The 21,429-nt window shown below is 36.9% G+C and overlaps 1 protein-coding gene across 2 annotated transcripts in view; it reads left to right on the top strand.

The window, feature by feature from the left end:
• Positions 1-306: 306 nt before the first annotated feature.
• RRAGB (Ras related GTP binding B) overlaps positions 307-21,429 on the top strand; it is a 41,173-nt gene continuing 20,050 nt past the window's right edge. The window contains exons 1-5 of one of the 2 annotated variants that reach the window (XM_027533939.1): positions 307-1,037; positions 1,868-1,901; positions 7,423-7,522; positions 11,805-11,888; positions 14,013-14,079. In XM_027533939.1, the coding sequence (XP_027389740.1) occupies positions 946-1,037; positions 1,868-1,901; positions 7,423-7,522; positions 11,805-11,888; positions 14,013-14,079 (377 nt within the window). In that variant the 5' untranslated portion in view covers positions 307-945. The remainder of the gene's footprint in view (positions 1,038-1,867; positions 1,902-7,422; positions 7,523-11,804; positions 11,889-14,012; positions 14,080-21,429) is intronic. The other variant, XM_027533940.1, reaches the window with a different exon arrangement.

Raw genomic sequence — 21,429 nt, 5'->3', positions numbered from 1 at the left:
CAAATACGGGTTAATATCAGTAATAAAAACACAAAAACAAATACGTAAAAAACAAGGAGAAAAAAACGTTTGGCTCTCATCACTGAAAAACATCAAGGGTGAAGTTACAGTTTAAAAAAAAAAAAAAAAAGCTAGCTTTGAGACACTAAAATCACAACTGGCTCCTTTAATTCTCCACGGGAGGTGGGGCCAGGTGGCCCACAAGGAAAGCCCCTTCAGGCTGGCAGCGCTCAACGGAGCTGGGGCTTTGTAAGAGCCCGGGCCACGTGATGGCAACGGGTGGCACTCTGTCTTTTTCCGCGCAGTCTCTATGGTATTCGTCTCAGCCCACTGGCCCCTAGGGAAGCGGCAGTCACGTGACAAGCTCCGGGTTTAAGGCAGGTGCCCACGTGATCCTGGCCTGCAGTAGGGTGGCTGCGGTGGTGTACCTGCGCTCCTGAAGGGCGGGCTATTAGGTCGTAGTCGCCGCTGCCTCCAGCGGACTCTCCGGAGCAGTTAGGCTCGGGAACAAGAAGCCTACTGAGGCATTCATCGCTTGGTGCTTACGGCGCGGGTCTGCTCTTTCTGCCACCTCTGCCTTCCTCATCCCCACCTCTTTGCGAGTGAAGTCCCCTTTGGGTTTCAAGACGTTGGATCCTGAGGCTCAAACTTGAGACGAACCTCCCGCTATCCCTCTTTCCTTCTCATCCTCCATCTCTTCCTTTGCATTACCGAATCACTTAGTCTTTGATCTGGCCGGCTTGGCGGTGCCTTGAGGCCAAGTTCCAGTCGGTAAAGGTAACCGTGCGGAAAGCGGACCCCCAGCGGACAAAGGCGGAGGCGAGAATAGAACAGGCCTAAGGACCGCAGGCGACGAGAACAGGCGGCTGAAGGGGTGAACAAGGAAAAAAAAAAAAAAAGAGAGTACTGCGGATTTAGAAGAGACTGGAAAAGACTTGTTGCACGATGGAAGAATCTGACTCTGAAAAAAAGATGGAGAAAGAGAATCTGGGGCCCAGAATGGATCCTCCCATAGGGGAACCGGAAGGATCGCTTGGGTAGGTGAAGGATATTAACTGAAAACTGGAAGCGGAGGTGGTGGTGATGGGGGGTGGTGCGTAGACGTTGTAACTGAAGGGAGTATTGTGAATTAGAATACCCCACCTATGATAAATTGCTTCGATTTGCCAGTAAGGTTGCTTTTGGTGATTGGATAAGCTATCAAGAGGCCTGGTTGTTGGGACAGGCGTGATATCACTCCGGGGAGTGAGGATTGTTCTAAAGAGACAATCTGGATTGTTTTGAATTGTCCATGAAGAAGATTTGACGTCATCATGTTAAGAATAAGAAGACTGAGAAGAGAGCTGGTTTTTCCTGGGCAGAGATCAGTGGCTTGAGAATGCTTTCTGTGCCAATTCGTACTTGAATTTGAGAATTTACATACTTTGTGCCTGTGATGAGTGAGATATATATGACTTGGAAGGACAGCTGAAGGAATAAAGATTTATAAGAATATGCTGACTTTGAAAAAAGATATTCAGATATGATAATATTGTTTGATTTATTAAAACATTTGTAAATGTTGCTTTGATAAATTTTTAAGGTGATAAAAAACTGAATGTTGAATTTTAACTCATTTATATTTTTAAATACATCTTCCTAGGAGCTATCTCCTCAGCAGGTAATTAGGGGAGAAGGGAGAATAAACACAGTTTTATAATTTAGGAAATTGATGGCCTCTACTTAACTAAGGTCTGCCACACAGCTGTACTTAGCTGTTGTGCTAAATGTGCTCTTTTGCACCTCTGCGTTTTTAAAAAATTTCTTTCATTCCAATTTCCAAGGCAGCTGGATCATGGAAACTCTGTCTTTTGGTTTATATCTGCAGGTGGGTGCTACCAAATACAGCCATGAAGAAAAAGGTAAGATGTGTTAGGTACATCAAAAACATGAAAGTAAAGGTAAGAAATTACTGTTTAGGAAATATATTTGTGGTTACATTTGCCATCTTTTCTTGACTGTTGTAGGAGCCTTCTATGTGTTCTCCCTGACTCTTGTCCCCTTCTTTGCTATGGGATTTAATTTTTTCTAACATAGAAATCTCCATTCACATACTAAAGAACTTCTTGTAACTTCCCAAAGCCCACTGAATACAATCCAAAAGATTCATCTTATAGAATGCCCTTTTAAAACCAATACAATATTGTAATTAGCCTCCAATTAAAATAAATAAATTTATATTAAAAATAAAAATATATATATATATTCCTGAGTAAATCATCTGCCACACCTTTAAACCCTATCATAGTCATGCAGAATCTGTTTTTCTCCAAGTTTACAGATTAATTTGCATTTTGGGCAAACTAGTCACACACACTACACATGTCTTTGCCTGCACATTTATGTTGAACCCAGCTCAGATATTACCACTATGAGATTTCATGTGAGTTCTCCAAATGGATTTGTGCTCTTATGGTAATGTTCCCCACCTTGGGGTTTAGGAATAATTGATAAGGGCACAGCTCTGGAGCAAATTTCTGACCCTTTTAGGCTTTCAGCTTCCTCATTTATAAAATGGTGATAATAATGTTACCTATCTCATAAGATTGTTATTAAGCTTAAATGAGCAAATGCAGATAGAGCACTTAAATTAGTACTTAATACAGTTAACCTTGATAAGTCTTTCATAAGCTATTAAAATAAGATTTCTTAAATTAAAAATCAAAGACCATAAAAAAAGAATGAAATATTGCCATTTGCAGCAATATGGATGGACCTAAAGAATATTGTGCTCAGTCAAATAAAACAAAGACAAATGCTATATGATGTCACTTATATATGGAATCTAAAAACTAATACAGATGAATCTATACACAAAATAGAGACAGACACAGAAAGCAAACTACTGGTTACAAAGGAGAGAGGGACAATTTAAGGGTATGAGAGTAACATACAAACTACTAAATACAAAATAGATAAGCAACAAATATCTACTGTATAGCATGGGGAATTATACCCAATATCTTGTAATAACCTATAGTGGAATATAATCTGCAAAAAATGAATCATTGTTCTGTACACCTGAAACTATTGTAACTAATTATTTTGTCATAAATATTGTTAGTATGCATGCTAAGTTGCTTCAGTCATGTCCAGCTCTGTGAGACTCTATGGACTGCAGCTGGCCAGGCTCCTGTCTCCATGGTATTCTCCAGGAAAGAATACTGGAGTGAGTTGCTGTGCTCTCCTCCAGGGGATCTGACCAACCCAAGGATAAATACTGTGTATTAATATTCAATTTCTTTTCCATGGTTCATCAGGTACTCTATCAGATCTACTCCCTTAAATCTATTGCTCACTTTCACTGTATAATCATAAAGGATTTGATTTAGGTCATACCTGAATGGTCTAGTGGTTTTCCCTACTTTCTTCAATTTAAGTCTGAATTTGGCAATAAGGAGTTCATGATCTGAGCCACAGTCAGCTCCCAGTCTCGTTTTTGCTGACTGTAGAGAGCTTCTCCATCTTTGGCTGCAAAGAATAGAATCAATCTGATTTCTGTGTTGACCATCTGGTGATGTCCATGTGTAGAGTCTTCTCTTGTGTTGTTGGAAGAAGGTGTTTTCTATGACCAGTGTGCTCTCTTGGCAAAACTCTACTAGCCTTTGCCCTGCTTCATTCCGTACTCCAAAGCCAAATTTGCCTGTTACTCCAGGTGTTTCTTGACTTCCTCCTTTTGCATTCCAGTCCCCTATAATTAAAAGGACATCTTTATTGGTTGTTCATTCTAAAAGGTCTTGTAGGTCTTCATAGAACCGTTCAACTTCAGCTTCTTCAGCGTTACTGGTTGGGGCATAGGCTTGGATTACTGTGATATTGAATGGTTTGCCTTGGAAACAAACAGAGATCATTCTGTCGTTTTTGAGATTGCATCCAAGTACTGCTTTTCGGACTCTTTTGTTGACCATGATGGCTACTCCATTTCTTCTAAGGGATTCCTGCCCACAGTAGTAGATATAATGATCATCTGAGGTAAATTCACCCATTCCAGTCCATTTTAGTTTGCTGATTCCTAGAATGTTGACGTTCACTCTTGCCATCTCCTGTTTGACTACTTTCAATTTGCCTTGATTCATGGAGCTAACATTCCAGGTCCCTATACAATATTGCTCTTTATAGCATCGGACCTTGCTTCTATCACCAGTCATATCAACAAAGGATGAGATGGCTGAATGGCATCACCAACTCGATGGGCATGAGTTTGAGTAAACTTCGGGAGTTGGTGATGGACAGGGAGGCCTGGTGTGCTGTGATTCATGTGGTCGCAAAGAGTCAGACACGACTGAGCGACTGAACTGAATATTCAATTAACAAAAAAAGAAACACACTGTATTTAGCCTTTATCTAATAATTCAGTTATATAACTTCAGTTTGCAGAGGAAATGTTCTTGATGAGCCTGTCTAAAGTTGCTATCGACAAGGATGCCTAAAAATACCAAAAATTTGTAAATGATTAAGAATAAAAATAAAACTTTTTTTTCTAACAACTTTAAACAATATCCTTAGAAACATTTCCTTGGTAAGATAAAGTTATATAGCTAAATAGTTAGATTAAGTTGAACTTGAGTATAGTATACTTTTTTAATATTCTCAATATTTGTAATTATAATTTTTTATAAAATATCTTAGAATTGAAGATAAAATGTGTACCCCTCATTGGAAAATCAAAAGTAATTGGAACTATAGTTCATAAATTTTAAGTGAGAAAAGACTCTTAAAAGTTACATTATCTAGTTTCTCTCTTAGTGCAAGTGTCTTTGTTAAATGCTGTCACTGACTAGAAGGTGTTTACCTTCACTGTTTCTATTGGACAATTCTCATTGCTAAAAATTTGCTTGTTTTATATCTTTGTTTTGATAGCTTGCTCATTCTTTTGATAAACATATTTTAAATGACTGTTATATGTTAGGCACTGAATACTCAAAGGGGATTCTCCTTGCCATGCTTAGAGTCTTGTGAGAGACACACCAAAACAAAAATTGAATAACTGCAATACATTATGGTCTTTGCAGTGTCATAAGAGTGTCATGGGAGAAAAGAGATGAAATATACCTAAGCCAGCCTAGGGTATTGGAATCAGACAAATTATTATTTTTTAATTTATTTAATTGGAGGCTAATTAGTTTACAATATTGTGGTGGTTTTTGCCATACATTCACATGAATCAGCCATGGGTGTACAGGTCTTCCCCATCCTGAACACCCCTCCCACCTCCCTCCCCATCCCATCCCTCTGGGTCATTCCAGTGCACCAACCCTGAACACGCTCTCTCATGCATTGAACCTAGACTGGCGATCTATTTCACATATGATAATATACATGTTTCAATGCTATTCTCTCAAATCATCCCACCCTTGCCTTCTCCCACCAAGTCTAAGAGTCTGTTCTTTACATCTGTGTCTCTTTTGCTGTCTCGCATATAGGGTCATCATTACCATCTTTCTAAATTCCATATATATGCATTAATATACTGTATTGGTGTTTTTCTTTCTGACTTACTTCGCTCTGTATAATAGGCTCCCATTTCATCCACCTCATTGGAACTGATTCAAATGCATTCTTTTTAATAGCTGAGTAATATTCCGTTGTGTATATGTACCACAGCTTTCTTATCCATTCATCTGCTGATGGACATCTAGGTTGCTTCCATGTCCTAGCTATTGTAAACAATGCTTCAGTGAACATTGAGGTACACGTGTCTCTTTCAATTCTGGTTTCCTCATTGTGTATGCCCAGCAGTGGGATTGCTGGGTTGTATGGCAGTTCTATTTCCAGTTTTTTTAAGGAATCTCCACACTGTTCTCCAGAGTGGCTGTACTAGTTTGCATTCCCACCAGTAGTGTAAGAGGGTTCCTTTTTCTCTGCACCCTCTCCAGCATTTATTGTTTGTAGAGTTTTGGATAGCAGCCATTCTGACCAGCCTGAGATGGTACCTCATTGTGGTTTTGATTTGCATTTCTCTCATAATGAGTGATGTTGAGCATCTTTTCATGTGTTTGTTAGCCATCTGTATGTCTTCTATGGAGAAATATCTGTTTAGTTCTTTCACCCATTTTTTGATTGGGTCACTTATTTTTCTGGAATTGAGCTGCAGGTATTGCTTGTATATTTTTGAGATTAATTCTTTGTCACTTGCTTCATTTGCTATTATTTTCTCCCATTCTGAAGGCTGTCTTTTCACCTTGCTTATAGTTTCCTTCGTTGTGCAAAAGCTTTTAAGTTTAATTAGGTCCCATTTGTTTATTTTTGCTTTTATTTCCATCACTCTGGGAGGTGGGTCATAGAGGATCCTGCTATGGTTTACATCAGAGAGTGTTTTGCTTATGTTTTCTGGAATCAGAGAAATTCTTGAGATGATTGATGAGCCAAGTCTTAAAGGATAAGTGGAGCTTAGCTGAAGAAAGAAAACGGAGTGTAAAGTTAATGGAAGAGAATTCAGCATAAAATATGACATAAAGCTGGGCTCCCTGGAGACCTGACACATTCAAAGGAACTACAAGCAGTTCAGTTCATTGTGGCTGGACTCTACAAGTTTCAGGCTAGGAGGGTCAGAAGACAAAGGCAGAGGTGTAGATAAGCCAGATCAAGGAGGGTCTTATGTGTAGTTTAAGGACTTGATCCTGTAAGCAATGGGACACTTATGAAAAGAAATAAAAGAGTAACTAGGACTTCCCAGGTGTCTCAGTGGTAAATCCACCTGCCAATGTAGGAGACGTGGGTTTGATCCCTATGTTGGGAAGATACCCTGGAGAAGGAAATGGCAACCCACTCCAGTATTCTTGCCTGGAAAATCCCATGGCTGAGTATTCTGGCGAGCTACACTTCATGGGATTACAAACAGTCGGACACAACTGAGTGACTGAGCACACGCACAGTGCAAAAGAGTAAATAATGGAACAAAATCATGAAGGTGAGTAAAAGGGATGAAATTAATGGCAGAAGTGATAAGGTTGACTCTGAGTAGGAGGGTGAATTTTCGTTTATACTGAAATACCATGACAGATAGTGCAGTGCATAAAATATTAGATTATGAGAGTTTCCTGTTAAGTTGATTCCTTTCATCATATTATTGAAGTTTCCTTTATTTCACTAATGTAATACTGAATGTATGATATAATATATTTATAACATGGTAAATTCACTGTGATTCTATCACCAAGAGAAAGTGTGACTTATGACAGGTAAGTGACTGGTCTCTGGAATTATAGGTACCTCCATGTTCACATTGGTCAGAGAACTAGTCATTTACAAGTATCCACTTTAGGTTGTGTGGACTGTCACTCAGTAAAACATCAAGTTCAAGAGATAAATAGATCCCTTTAGATTTTATTTGCCCTTGATTGCTGACTTCTTTCTTTTCTTTTTTTCCCATTTTGTCTTTAGGTGCTATTGATGGGTAAAAGTGGATCGGGTAAGACCAGCATGAGGTCTATTATCTTTGCAAATTATATTGCAAGAGACACACGTCGTCTTGGTGCAACAAGTAAGATGTTTTATCTTATTGTAAAGTCATGTGATCTTAATCTGAATAACACACTTGGTTGCAGTAACTTGGTGATACAGAGACTGACAGATTTGTTTTTGAGCACTTTTCCTTTTTTTTTCATTCCTTCTCACTCAGAAGGATGTGACCTAATTCTGGTTACTACTGCTGGCTCTCTTGGAGAAGTTCTTTCCTTTCTAGGTTGCTTACCAAGTGGGATATCCTTGTCCAACTTCATTTTTATCCTGTTCTTTCTCAAGAAGCATAGGGGTCCTTTTGTTTGTTCATTTTTTATGTGGGGGAGGGTATTTGTTTTTAACTGTTATTATGTAAAAATACATTAATTTATAGGTATTAGCAAATATAACATTAAATCTATGATTTTTAAAGCAGTAGTTAGTCCTAGTCTTATTAAAAGGTAAATTGCTGGGGTTGGGAGGCTGTCAGAGGAAGGTTATCTGGATGTGTACTTTGCTATTTCTCTTCCTAGATATACATAGATATCTTGTTGGAATTCAAGCTTTGACTTGAGAAATGTTTCATTGCCCTTTACGGTTTGAATCTTAAATCTGATTTCTTAGTACAAGCTAGCTGGGCTGCCATGGATGCCCAGTGGACCTATGCTCCTGGGAGACCCTTTCTGTCTTTAGGCTATAATGCCATTTCATTTTGTAGCATCCAAGCATTTTTAGATTCTTCCTTGGTCCTTGGCCTCTAGGTAACAAAACCATTGTCCTACCTGGCTTTCAATTTTTCCTGATCTGGGTTACTAGCATCTTGAACACTTTTAGGGACAAGCTACCTACTACTTGCAAAGTTATTTCATTCTGGTTTCAAGAACAACAGACATTTTTAAAACACCCCTATGTTCCAAATGCTAGGATACAAAGGAGAAAGAAACTTCTTTTCTGTTCTTGAAGTGCTTAGAGTATAGTATAGACTCTCATAATTGGATAAGCTTTAATGATTAGAAAGTTATTTCTTAGTTAAAGCCCTATTTCCCTTTATTTCTGTTAGTTGGTACCCTTTCTGTTCTCTTGAGTCTATGCAAATATTTTAGTATGATTAATGTCTCAATCTATCCTAGCCATCCCTTGCCTCCCAAATCTTATCTTCCTTAAGTTAAAAATCTCTGGTTCCTCCATCTCTCTCTCAGTTGACATCATTTTGAAGCATTTTTAAGGACTTGTTTGAGTATGTCTATATTTTTTAGAGCTGAGATTTAAATGAAGACATGGTCTAATCACAGGAGAGTATGACTAGTACATCTCTTGTCCTGGGTGTTACAGTGTTGTTAGCACAGTCCAGCCCCTACTCTCCTTCTGTGGAGTGTCTTTCTTTATACTGAGTCATACTAAAAAAAAAAATTCCTTTTCACATATATTTTTATTAAAACACAAATCCTCCTTCTGATTCTTGTGCAGAAAATATTTTGAACATATGAATAAATGTTTATTGAATTATTCAGTTTTGATTGTTTTAGCCCATGAAAGGTTAACTTTGAAATCTAGAACAAGTTACTATCTCACTGGGCCTCAGTTTCCTTATCCATAGAAAAGGAGTTGGATCCTATTTTCATTTTAGCTACTTATTTGCTCATCTGATATGTTAACTATCCTTCCTAGCTATGTGCAATTTTTACATTTGATAAGCATCTCATCTAGTTTTCATCTAAGTCATTTATCAAAAATTTTGGTCAGGACAGGGTCCTATCATCTATTATGCCTTAAGATATTTCCTTCTAGAAAGTACCTATTCAGACTCCTCCCTGTTTTGATTGGCTATATTTTAATTTTTTTCTGTTCTTCCAAGTTTAATACTTGGACCTTAATCAAATGGTTTCAGTAGAACAGATGAAGGTAATGTTTAATTATATGCTGTTCTATTTACTTCAGTTCTCATATGAACTTCATTTTAATAGATGAAGAAAATATGACCCTGAAGTTAAGCTCACTCAACTCATGAGTGTTAGAGCTGGAATGTCAGTCTGTGCGCCTGCTTTATTCATTATGCTATAGCTGCAATTTCTGGCACACTTCTCTTTGTGTTTTAAGTTCTGCACCTTTCATTGAAGTTGTTTTCTAGTCCAATTAATATTTTTGTCATTAGCTAATCAGAGTTGAATGACTACTTTGAGTCTAGTGAATAGTCTTATCACCCAAATTTCAGAGCTAGTCAAGCTACTTAAAATAGTTTTGAAATAATCTAGCAGCTTCATTAAAAAGTTATGAACAGAGTGTTGCAAATTATATGAACCCTGTACATTTAAACAGGCCATTTATTTAACAAATGTTTTTCTGGAGCTTCCTGTGGATGGGACAGGGCTCTTGGGGCTATCTCAAGTGGGACCTTTATTGATAATACTTTGTTAGTATTTACTGTATTTCTTAAAGTTTGTAAAAGTATACTTCAAAATATTATGTTGACCTTAATGCTTTATTGTATCATTAACTAGCTTGTCATTTCTGGAAGAAAGGTCTGAGTTCTACTGCTAAACTTATGGCCTAAATAAAAATATGTATAGTATATTGATTTTTGCTTACTATTCATTTTTGTTCAATTGCTGATTTTCTTTAAAAGTAGTGAAAGAGTACATATTCTAAAATATTATATCACCTTGAATGTTTTAGTGTTTTTCTAGTTGTCATTGCTGAAAAAAGTCCGGTTTCATTTTATTAAACTTAGAGTGTACTGTGTTTTGGAATTTGAAGTAAGGATCAGAATGGTGGTATTTATTTATTAGGGGGCTATTAAAATGTTTGTTGGAATAGTAAACTTGTCAATAAAAATTGTGCTTATGAAGTATTTTAGTCTCAAACACTGTTGACAACTCCAAGATTTCCTACCTTCTCAAAATTCTCTGATCTCTTGGCTTTTATTTAATGCTTTATTACCCTGGTTTTATTCCTTTATCTTTAATCATCCATCCCTTTAAAAGAAAAAGAATTTCTTCTTTCTGCCCCATAAGTGTATGTGATTTCTCAAAGCTCTGTTCTTGGTTCTTTCCAGTTGCTCTTATGATAGCAAGACAGGAAAACTAGGAGAGCCAGAGGGCTCTGTAGGAGAACTGAGACTGAAAAGAGAGGCAGAGAGTGGGGGTTAGATCATAAAATGCCCTGTATGCCAAGTCAGGTAGTTTAAACTGAAGTTGGAGGGAAACCCTTACAGTGTTTCTAACAGAAAAGTAATATGATCAGATTTCATTATTTTTAATTTTCAACTTTAATTACAAAAGTAATACTTGTGAAAAGTCCCTCATTCTCAGGCCTACTTCCTATGGACAACCACCACTAATAATTTGAGGTTATCCTTCTGGCCTTATTTTTTCTGAGTGTATGCAGTCATGCATAGAGCCGTTATTATTTTTCTTTTTAAAGATGGATTAAATAAAATCTGCATTGTAGAGAGATCATTATATCTGTAATATGGATGTTAGATTGGAGAGAGGCAAGGGAAGAGACAGATTGACAAATTAGGGAACTCTTTTTAGTAGACCAGGTAAGAGATGATGGGGTCTTAACTTGGGTTAGGGTAGTAGTAGTGAATATGTTGAGAAGCAAATGGATTTGGGATATATTTAAGAGGTAAAGTCATCAGGACTTGCTGGTATGTTTTGGGGGAATGAAGCAGGAAAGAGTGAACTCAGGATAAAACTTAAGGTTTGGGCTTAGTCACCTGGTTAAAATCATTGAATTAGCGAAGACTAAAAGAGGAATAGATTTTGTGGGAAGAATGGGGAGATGATGTTATATTTGGATATATTGAGTTTGGGATACTTGCAGTATATGCAAATGAAGATGTCATTTGATTCAGAAAGGGAAGAGAGAAATCTGTATTATAGATACATAATTATGGATTATCAGTATCCAAATGTTAAAATAATATGAATTGATTAGCTTGCCTGGGGGGGAAGAATACATAGAAGAGTACGTGGCCAAAGATGGAATCCTGAAGAACTCCAACATTTAAGGGACAGAAAGAAGAATAGGAACCTGTGAGAGAGGACCTGCTGGAGCATTTATAGGTCTCCTATCAGAGGCCAAGAGAAGAGAATTTTTTTGAGAAGAGAATAGTCAACAGTGTCATGTGCAGAAAGTAAGACAAGGACTAAAAAGTCCACTGGATTTGGTAATGGGGCCATTGGTCACTTGATTTTTATGATATGGGAGTAGAAACCAGATTTTTATCCTATGTGCTCCATATCTAAAGTCACTGAATCCTGTCACTTCTTTTGTTATTGTCTTTCCCTTTCTCAGTAGCACTTCTTTCCATTTTTTTTTAGTACTAGACCGTTTACATAGTCTTCAAATTAATAGCAGCTTGAGCACCTACTCTCTCGTAGACTCTGTTGGAAATACAAAGACATGTAAGATATGATTCCTTTTCCAAGGAGGGGGAAAAAGGGGGAAAAGGGAAATAGTTTGAGCAACTACTACATGCCAGGCACTTGATGTATGATAATCCCTTTAATCCTGTGAGGTCAATAGTATGCCTCCCACCTTTTTTCCTAATAGAAGAGGAAACTGATACTCAGAGGTTAAGTGACTTACCCAAGGTCACACAGAGAGGTAGGATGGGTATTTGAGCTAAGAGCTGTTTGATTCCAATGCCCATATTTTTTAAGTAATGCTTTGCTGCTTATAATCTAGTTTATTAGAAGATAAAATTCCACAAAGTTAGATAGCAGTCAGTTTAAGCAACAGCTTCAAGATAGAGAAGAAACACCACTGTGTGTTGATTAACTGTTACAGAAATTATATAGATGATAATTGCTAGACTTCAAGAAATTTCCAGGAAAAGAATTTTCATTATTATTCCTTATGATTTTTTAGTGCCTGGCAGAGAGTAGATGCTTAATAAATGTTTAAATGAATTCAGAGGGCGTGATGATGGTAAGTGGGGGTGGCTAGGTAGGGTTTTTAGAGGAAGTGGGGTTTAAGCTGGGTCTTAGAAGATGAATCTAACTTTGGAAGAAAGGTGGGGAAGATTTTCTAGGCAGATGGACAGAATAGACAAAGTATAGGGTGGGGAGGGACATGGAAAGCAGAGGTCGCAAACAGGCAGCTCGTATGCTGGATAAGGCCTGTAGATGTGTTTTGTTTGGCCTGTGCAATGTTTTAGAAAAATTGGAATTAGTTATCAATATGTAAAAGTTTCCACAAAAACTCTGGATTTCCTGCTACTATTGAAAAATTTAAAGATCTGGAAATCCTGAGCCCATGTTCCTGCATGGCAAATGAGCTAGAGCTAAGTGATTGCTGCCCATTCCATTGTCCCCTTTGGTGGATGTTTACTCTCCATGCATGATCAACTTCACACTTGTACGTTTACTGGCCTGGCTCCTATTAGCAAGTTTGCGACCCCTGATATAAGGTGTGTTGGAGGCTGGGGAGGTAAAGGGGCTTGGAAGGACTGTGAATAAACTGTGAATAAAATTGGACTGGAGCAAAAGGCTTTATTAATGTGATTCATTGGGGAACATAAAGGTAGATTGGAAGCCAAATTCTGAAGGACCTTGCATGCCCCTCTGTAGGCATGGAGGAGCCACTGAAAGTTTATAAAATGGGGAGTGACATGTTCAAAGTAGTGTTAAGAAGATGAACCTGGCAGCAGTCTATAGGATGAAGTAAAGTGAGTAAGGCTTCCTGAGACTGAGTGTGTGCATGCTCAGTCATGTCCAACTCTTTGCGACCCTATGGACAGTAGCCCACCAGGCTCCTCTGTCCTTGGGATTTTCTAGGCAAGAATGCTGGAGTGGGTTGCCATTCCTCCTCCAGGGAATCTTCCTGACCCAGAAATTGAACCCTCATCTCCTGTGTTACCTGCAGTGCAGGCGGATTCTTTACTGTTTGAGCCATTGGGGAAGCCCCCAAGGCTTCCTGGTGGGAGGTAATTATGGAGCTACTGTAGCTGTATAGGCTTGAGAAGGTAAGAGCCTTCCCTAATATTAGTAGCAGATAGTGAAACAAAGAATGGAATTGGGAATAGCAATGAATTGAATGTGGACAGAGGAGTCAAAAATGACCCCCTCAAAATGGGAAAATGATAGGGTCATTAATCAAAATAAGAAAATCAGTAGAGGGAGTGAGTTTGGTTATGTTTTATGTTTGTTTGTATTTGGTTTTTGTTGTCCTTTTTAATTTTAAATTTTTTGTGGAATGTATTGATAGGTCAGAAAAGAGCTATTAAATGGTATATGTCTGTCTTACATGTTGAAGTTTTAACAGTATTATAATTGGAGATTGTTTCTTCTCTAAGCACTAAAACTACTAAAATATAATGACTTACATGAAAGCCATTTCTGTAGCTCAGGATAGTTTAGGTGCCCACCTTGCCACTAAACCACACTGCTAAGCTGAAAATCACCTTCTTCTTGTAGCTTTGAGCATTTCACTCCACTTTGGTCCTTCTAAATTCCATGGGTTAGTGCTTTATTTTGAATTTCATCTTGCATGCTACAATTACTAGATTTATCATATTTGTTTTCCAGTTGATGTAGAACATTCTCATGTTCGGTTTCTGGGAAACCTGGTATTGAACCTGTGGGACTGTGGTGGGTAAGTACCATCTGCTTAATTCTTCATGAGGTCAATGACAATAATCATGGCATCTAGTATAATCAGCACAGAGAATGTTATTGCTGCTGTTTAGTCACTAAATTGTGTCTGACTCTTTGCAACCCCATGGACACAGCTAATATAGTAGAGTAATTATCATTTGTAATAGATACATTAGATAAAAATTACTTCAGAATTGGCACTTGATTGAATGAAGATATCTGACTTTTCTATTATATTGTGAAAATGCCCTCTATATTTGACATGTTTAAGCAGTATTCACACAAGCTATATCTAAATATCTATGGTATGGGATCCATCATCCTTCTCTTTTTCAAATGAAGAAATTAGGTTTCTGTCTCAAGCGGCCTAACACCAATGCTGAGCTCTTAGCTATCACACCATACCACCTCATTCTTTGGTATTTTAATAATTATCTCCAGGCAATCTAAGCAGTTATTTGGATCTCAGTTCTCTAGCTGAGTTTCCCACTGTTGGAGGAATAGGAGATAGTTTTTCCACTCATGTCCAACACACTTCCAGAATATCCCATCACAAATACACATTCACTGTGCATATGGTGCTCCCTTCCATATGGTGTGCTTTCTATTCTTGCATCTCTATGCTACAGTAGCAATATATAGTACACAATAATTAGGAGCCCTTAGGCTATGGAATTAGATTGGGGTTTGTATCTCAGCTCTGTTAGCTGTGTTATCTTGGATAGATCATTTAAACACTCTGAGCTACAGCTTTTTCGTGTGTATAATAGGAATAATGATGGTAAAAACCCATAAAGTTTTGATGATTGAAATTATGTGTGTGTGTGTATATATATATATATATATATATGTGTATATATATGCATACACACACACATTTCAGAGTGCCTCACAAAGTAAAGAAATGTTATAATTAGCTCAGTATCTCCTAGCTCCTAGTATAGAGCCAACTAGGGAATAGGTGCTTAATGAGTATTTGGTGAAAGAATAACAGATCAGAAAAACAACTTCATTATTGCTAACAGGTGGTTCACTTAACACATTAGTAGCTTCCTCCATGTAAATCCGTCTTCAGTATCATTGATTTCAATTCTGTAATCTGTATCAAGAGATTAGTCCAAGTCCTTTGCTTTTAGTTACTAACATGTTATTGTCATTTTTACAGATAAGGCAGCTGAAGTCCAGTGAGATCATGAATCTCCCAAGGTCACATAGCAACTTGATAGCAGAGTGTAGGACTAGAAGCTACGCTCACGATTTTTTGTAAAGGAACTGCTATTTATTGACAGCATGCCAAAAGCCAGGTTTCATGCTAGATTATTTCCTTTAGGAAAGAAAAACCATAGATTTTCAGAATAGCCTCCAGAAATTTAGAAAGTTAAATTTACCAGAAACCCCCACCCCAATTCAATGATTATTCTTGTTTTCTAGAAATCTATTCAACATTCACTCAGCAAATTCCTGTTGATAACCTTCTGTGTATCACATAGTAAGAAAAGCATTGAAAGTTACACCACACTAGATTAACATACACAGTCTTTGGTGGCTATGACAAAAGACTTCATAGTACATATCTTTTTTCTTTCCTTCTTTATTTATATAGTTCTTTCATTTTTGTTTTTTTTTTTTTAAGATTTAATTTTTGTTGAGGTAACATTGGTTTTTACCATCATATAGATTTCATGTGTACAACATTGTATTTCTGCTTCTGTATACCCTACAGCATGCTTACAACCCAAAATATAGTTTCTATCCATACAGTTTACCCCCTTTATCCTTTCCACCCACCTCCTGCCCCTTTCCTTCCCATAACCACTACTCTTTTTTCTATATCTATATGTTTTTTTTTAGTTTGATTTGTAAATTTATTTATTACTTTTTGTATGATGAGTAAGATCATATGGTATTTGTCCACCTGACTTATTTCACTTAAAATAATATCCTCAAGATCCATTCATGTTGTTGCATATGCCAAGTTTTCATCTTTTTTATGGGTGAATAGTAGTACATTATATATAGATATGACATCTTTTTTATCCATTCATCTCTTGATCGACACTTAGGTGGTTTCCATATCTTATCTACTACAAATAATGCCACAGTGAACATAGGGGTGCATGTATCTTTTCAAGTTAGTGTTTTCATATTCTTTGAATAAATATCCAGAAGTGGGATAGCTGGTAGTTGTAGTCTTGATTTTTTTGAGGACACTCCATATTTCTTTCTTTATCATGAGAATCCACAATAAAGGACAGAAACAGTAAGGACCTAACAAAAGGAGAAGAGATGAAGAAGAGGTGGCAAGAATACAAAGAAGTATAAAAGAAAGATCTTGAGAGCCCCTTGGAAAGCAAGGAGATCAAGCCAGTCATTCCTAAAGGAAATCAACCTGAATATTCACTGAAGAGACTGATGCTGAAGCTGAAGCTCCAGTACTTTGGCCACCTGATACAAAGAGTCCAATTCACTGAAAAGGCTTTAATGCTGGGAAAGATGGTTAGATAGCATCACCAACTCAATGGACATGAATTTGAGCAAACTCCAGGAGATAGTGGAGGACAGAGGAGCTTCTTGTGCTCATGGAATCGCAAAGAGTCTGACACAACTTGGCAACTGAACAACAGCAACAACATATTTCTTCCATACTGGCTGCACCAATTTACATTCCCACAAAGAGCTTATAAAGGTTCCCCTTTTTCCACTTGTTACTTATCCACTTGTTATTCCTACCCTTTTGCTAATAACCAGTGTAACAGGCCTTAGATGATTATTGTGGTTTACATTTATATTTCCCTAGTAATCAGTGACATTGAACATCTTTTCATGCTCCTGTTAACCATTTGCATACCTTTGGAAAAATGTCTATTCAGCTGCTCTGCCCATTTTTTAATCAGATTGTTTTGTTGTTGATGATGATGAGTTTATGTGAATTCTTTATATATTTTGGATATTAGCACCTTATCAGATGTATGATTTGAATGTCTTTTCCCATTCAGTAGGTTGTCTGTTCTATTGTTGGTTTCTTTTGCTGTGGAGAAGCTTTTTAGTTTTTTGTAGTTCCATTTGTTTATTTTTATTTCTGTTTCCCTTGCCTATGGAGACATATCTAGAAAGATATTGCTAAAACTGATGTCAAATACCATACTGCTTAAGTTTTCTTCTAGGAGTTTTATGGTTTTAAATATTGTGTTGAAGTCTTTAAACAATTTTCCATTTTCAGTTAATTTTTCTATATGGTATGAGATTAGTTTCATTTTATTTCTGTATGGTTTGAGATTGGTCTAGTTTCTTTTTTTTTTTTTTTTTCCTTTTTTTGTATGTTGCTCTTCATTTTTTCCAACACCATTTATTGAAGAGACTATACTTTGTCCATTGCATATTCTTTGCTTCTTTGCCATAAATTAGTTTCTGTATATGCATAGTTTTCTAGACTCTCGGTTCTGCCCCTTGATCTGTATCTATTTTTCTTCTAATACCATGCAGTTTTGATTACTGTGGCTTTGTAGTATTTTGAAATCAGGGACTGTTATAGCTCCAGCTTTGTTCTTTTATCCAGAATTACTTTCACTATTTGTGTCTTTTGTAATTCCATACAAACTTTAGGATTATTTCTTCTATTTCTATAAAAAAATTTCTTGGAATTTTAATAGGGATTATATTCATTTTGTATATTGCCTTGCATTATAGACACATTTTAACAATATTTTTCTAATCCAAGAGCACACAATATCTTCCCATTTATTTGTTTCTTCAGTTCTTTTTTATCAGCAATTTATAGATTTCAAGGTATAGTTCTTTTACCTCCTTGGTTAAATTTACTTCTAGATATCTTATTCTTTTTGTCATAGTTATAAATGGGATTGTTTACTTAATCTCTCTATCTCATTATTAGTGTATAGAAACACAACAGGTTTTTGTATATTGATTTTGTATCCTTCAACTTTACTGTATTTGTTTATTTTTTTTTTTTGGTGGAGACTTTAGGATTTTATACAAAATCATGTCATCTACAAATCAGTTTTACTTCTTCCTTTCCAATTTAGATATCTTTTATTTCCTTTTCTTGCCTAATTGCTCTGGCTAGGATTTCCAGTACTATGTTGATGGTGGGCATTCTTGTCTTGTTCCAGATTTTAGAGAAAAGCTTTCAGTTTTTCACCAATGAGTATGATGTTAGCTGTGGGTTTATCATATACAGCCTTTATTATGTTGATGTACATTCCTTTTATACCTACTTTAATGAGTTTTATAATAAATTTATGTTGAATTTTGTCAAATGTTTTCTCTGCAGTTACTGAAGTAATCATATGATTTATATACTTCATTTTATTAATGTAGTATATCACATGGATTGATTTGCAGGTGTTGAAACATCCATGTATCCCTAGAGTAAATCCCACTGATCATGGTGCATGATCCTTTAAATGTATTGTATTTGGTTTGCTGTTATTTTGTTGACTATTTTTGCATCTATGTGCATCAGAGATACTGGCTGGTAATTTTCCTTTTGTGTGTGTTGGCTTTGTCTGACTTGGTATTAGGGTGATATTGGCTTCATAAAATGAGTTAGGAAGTGTTCCCTTCTCTTCAATTTATTGGAGTAGTTTGAGAAGGCTAGTTATTAAATCTTCCTTGAATGTTTGATGAAATTCATCTGAAGCCATCTGGTCCTGGGCTTTTGTTTTTCGGTAGTTTTTTAATTACTATTTCAATGTCTGTACTAGTGGTCAGCCTGTTCGAATTGTCTTATTTCTTCATGGTTCAGTCTTAGAAGATTTTATGATTCTAAGATTTTGTCCATTTTTTTCTAGGTTGTCCAATTTGTTGGAATATTCTCTTACAATCCTTTGTATTTCTGTGGTATCTTTTGTTATTCTCATCCTTTGTATTTTTATGGTATCTTTTGTTTCTGATTTTTTAATATGGGTCTTACTTTATAACCCATCCAGCTGCTCTGTGTCTTTTCATATGAATTCAGTTCACTTACATTTTGGGTTATTATTGATGGATGAGGACTTAGTACTGCCATTTTATCTTTTGTTTTCTACTTGCTCTATATTTTTATTGTTTATTTTCCTTGTGTTTCTGTCTGCCATTTTTGGTTGGTAGTTTTCTGATATTTTCCTCAGTTTCCTCTTTTTGTACGTTTTGTGTCTCCATTGTAGATTAATGTCTTGCAATTACCATGAACTGTATATCAAATATCACATAGATAAATAGTCCTTTTTCTGTTAATGGCATCTTATCTTCATTTAACTACATGGTTTTCCTCTTTCTCTTTTGTGTTTTTGTTGTCTCAAACTTCCCCTTTTTATATTGTGAGTTTGTTACCAAATTAAAGTAGCTATAGTTATTTTTTTTGCATTTTCTCCCCTTTTAACCTTTATGCTATAATAAAGCATTTAAAAACCTGTTCTGACAGTTGCAATTTTCTGATTCTGTCACCTTCTCATGCTCATGCTGAGTTGTGTTCAACTCTTTATAACCTTTTGGACTGTAGCCCTCCAGGCTCCTCTGTCCATGAGATTTTTTAGGCAAAAATCCTGGAGTGGGTTGCCATTTCCTTCTTCGGGGGATCTTCCTGACCCGCAGATCAAACCCACATCTTCTGCATTGCAAGTGGATTCTTTACCACTGAGCCATCGAGGAAACCCATTTATCACTTTATTTATGCCAAGTTTTGTGTACTTTTGTCTTTTTGTTTCTGGTATAAGAACTCTGTTCAGCATCTCTCGTAAGGCAGCTCTAGTGTTGATAAACTCCCTCAGCTTTTGTAAACTCTGCTCCCTTCTCCCTCTGGGATGTCCACTATCCTAATGTTGCCCTACTAAAAGAGTCAGATAGCTCTTATAGAATTTCCTCTTTGTTTTGCATCTTAGATTTCTATCTTCATATTTGCTAATTCTCTCTTTCATATGGTCTGCTTCATTTCCAGTGCTTTTTAATGCATTCTTCATCTCATTTATTATGAGTTTTCAGCTCCAGAATTTTAGTTCTTTCTTAAAGTTTCAATCTTTTTGGTAAAGCATTTCTGTTTATTAGTTTTATTCCTAAGCTCATTGAGGTGCCTTTCTGAGTTTTTGTAGCTTGTTGAGTTTCTTCATGATAGCTATTTTAAATTCTCTATCAGTTAGATCACATTATTCTTTGACTTTATGTTTGATTTCTGGAGAATTGTCATTTTCTTTTTGTGGTGCAGTGTTACTGTGGTTCTTCCTGATGCTTCTTCTGACAGAGCATGTGATATGGAACCGGTTAGAAATTAGAGGTCTTTTCTTTTTCCATAGGTGGCCCTTTAGTATAAGTCTTTGGTTTATCTTACCTGAGCTATCTCTGTCAGAAGTGTGCCCCCTGCTCTTGTGCTCATTATCACTTCTTGTGTTTTCAGGCTCATTGGCACCTTGCTTCTGCCTGTTGAACTGGCAGAAGCTTCATGGTGTACCTGGATGGTGGTTCTTCCCTTGCTTCCAGTATCCTCTGAGTCATAGGCTCTGCCACTGCAGGGGGAAGGGGTAGGGGGAGCCAAGTTCATACCAGTACCTCTTCCCTATCTGGTTTTCTAAGGTTCATAGGCTCTGCTGCTACTGGGGAAGAACAGGGGGCTGGAGACTTAGGAACCTCAGTGGCTGGAGACACAGGGCCCCCACCCCCATTCCTGCTACTGTATAGTTACTTGTGGTCATGGGTGTCACTGCAGCCAGGAGGCTGGAGTTGTGTGCGCTGCCTACCCTGCTGCTGCCAGGTTATATGGGTCTGTGGGCTTAGCTGCCCTGATTAGAGAATCAGAATTGCAGGTAATACTTTTACTGTTCCTTAGGTCCTGCCTCCTTTATCTATTCCAGTCCATCCACCTTTAGAGGTGTGGGTGTGTGGAATTCTCTAGCATCCTGGTGTGTTGGCAAAAACACCTTTGCTGAGTTGTGAATGTTTTACTGGTTGTAGATAAAAGGGGAGAGACAAAGGTAGCTTTTCATTCTACCATGTTGTTGATACTACTCCTTGATTTTTTTTTTTTGTTTGTTTGTTCAGGACAAAACACTACTGTTTTCTTCTAGTAGCTGGTAATTGAGAATTTCTTGGAAAGCTGTATATAGCCTAAGAAGCAAAGAGCAAAATCTACTAAAAAATTAACTTGGAGCCATTTTCATATAGTTTAGAGTGTGTAACTAGTTATTCATTCAGTAAATATTCATTGAACAACTACTCTGTGTTAGTTGTTCTGTGCTAAGCTCTGTGCTAAAAGCTGGGAAACAATGTCAAGTAGTAATGGCCATAGTTCCTCCTTTCATGGAGCCTGCTGTCTAGGGAATTGAATGTCTTTAATTAAAAACTCACACAAATATGTGTA

Source organism: Bos indicus x Bos taurus, chromosome X, assembly GCF_003369695.1.
Source record: "Bos indicus x Bos taurus breed Angus x Brahman F1 hybrid chromosome X, Bos_hybrid_MaternalHap_v2.0, whole genome shotgun sequence".
In the NCBI taxonomy this organism is placed as follows: Eukaryota; Metazoa; Chordata; class Mammalia; order Artiodactyla; family Bovidae; genus Bos; species Bos indicus x Bos taurus.
The sequence above is the reverse complement of the archived record's forward strand: the minus strand, read 5'-3'. Positions and strand labels throughout refer to the sequence as shown.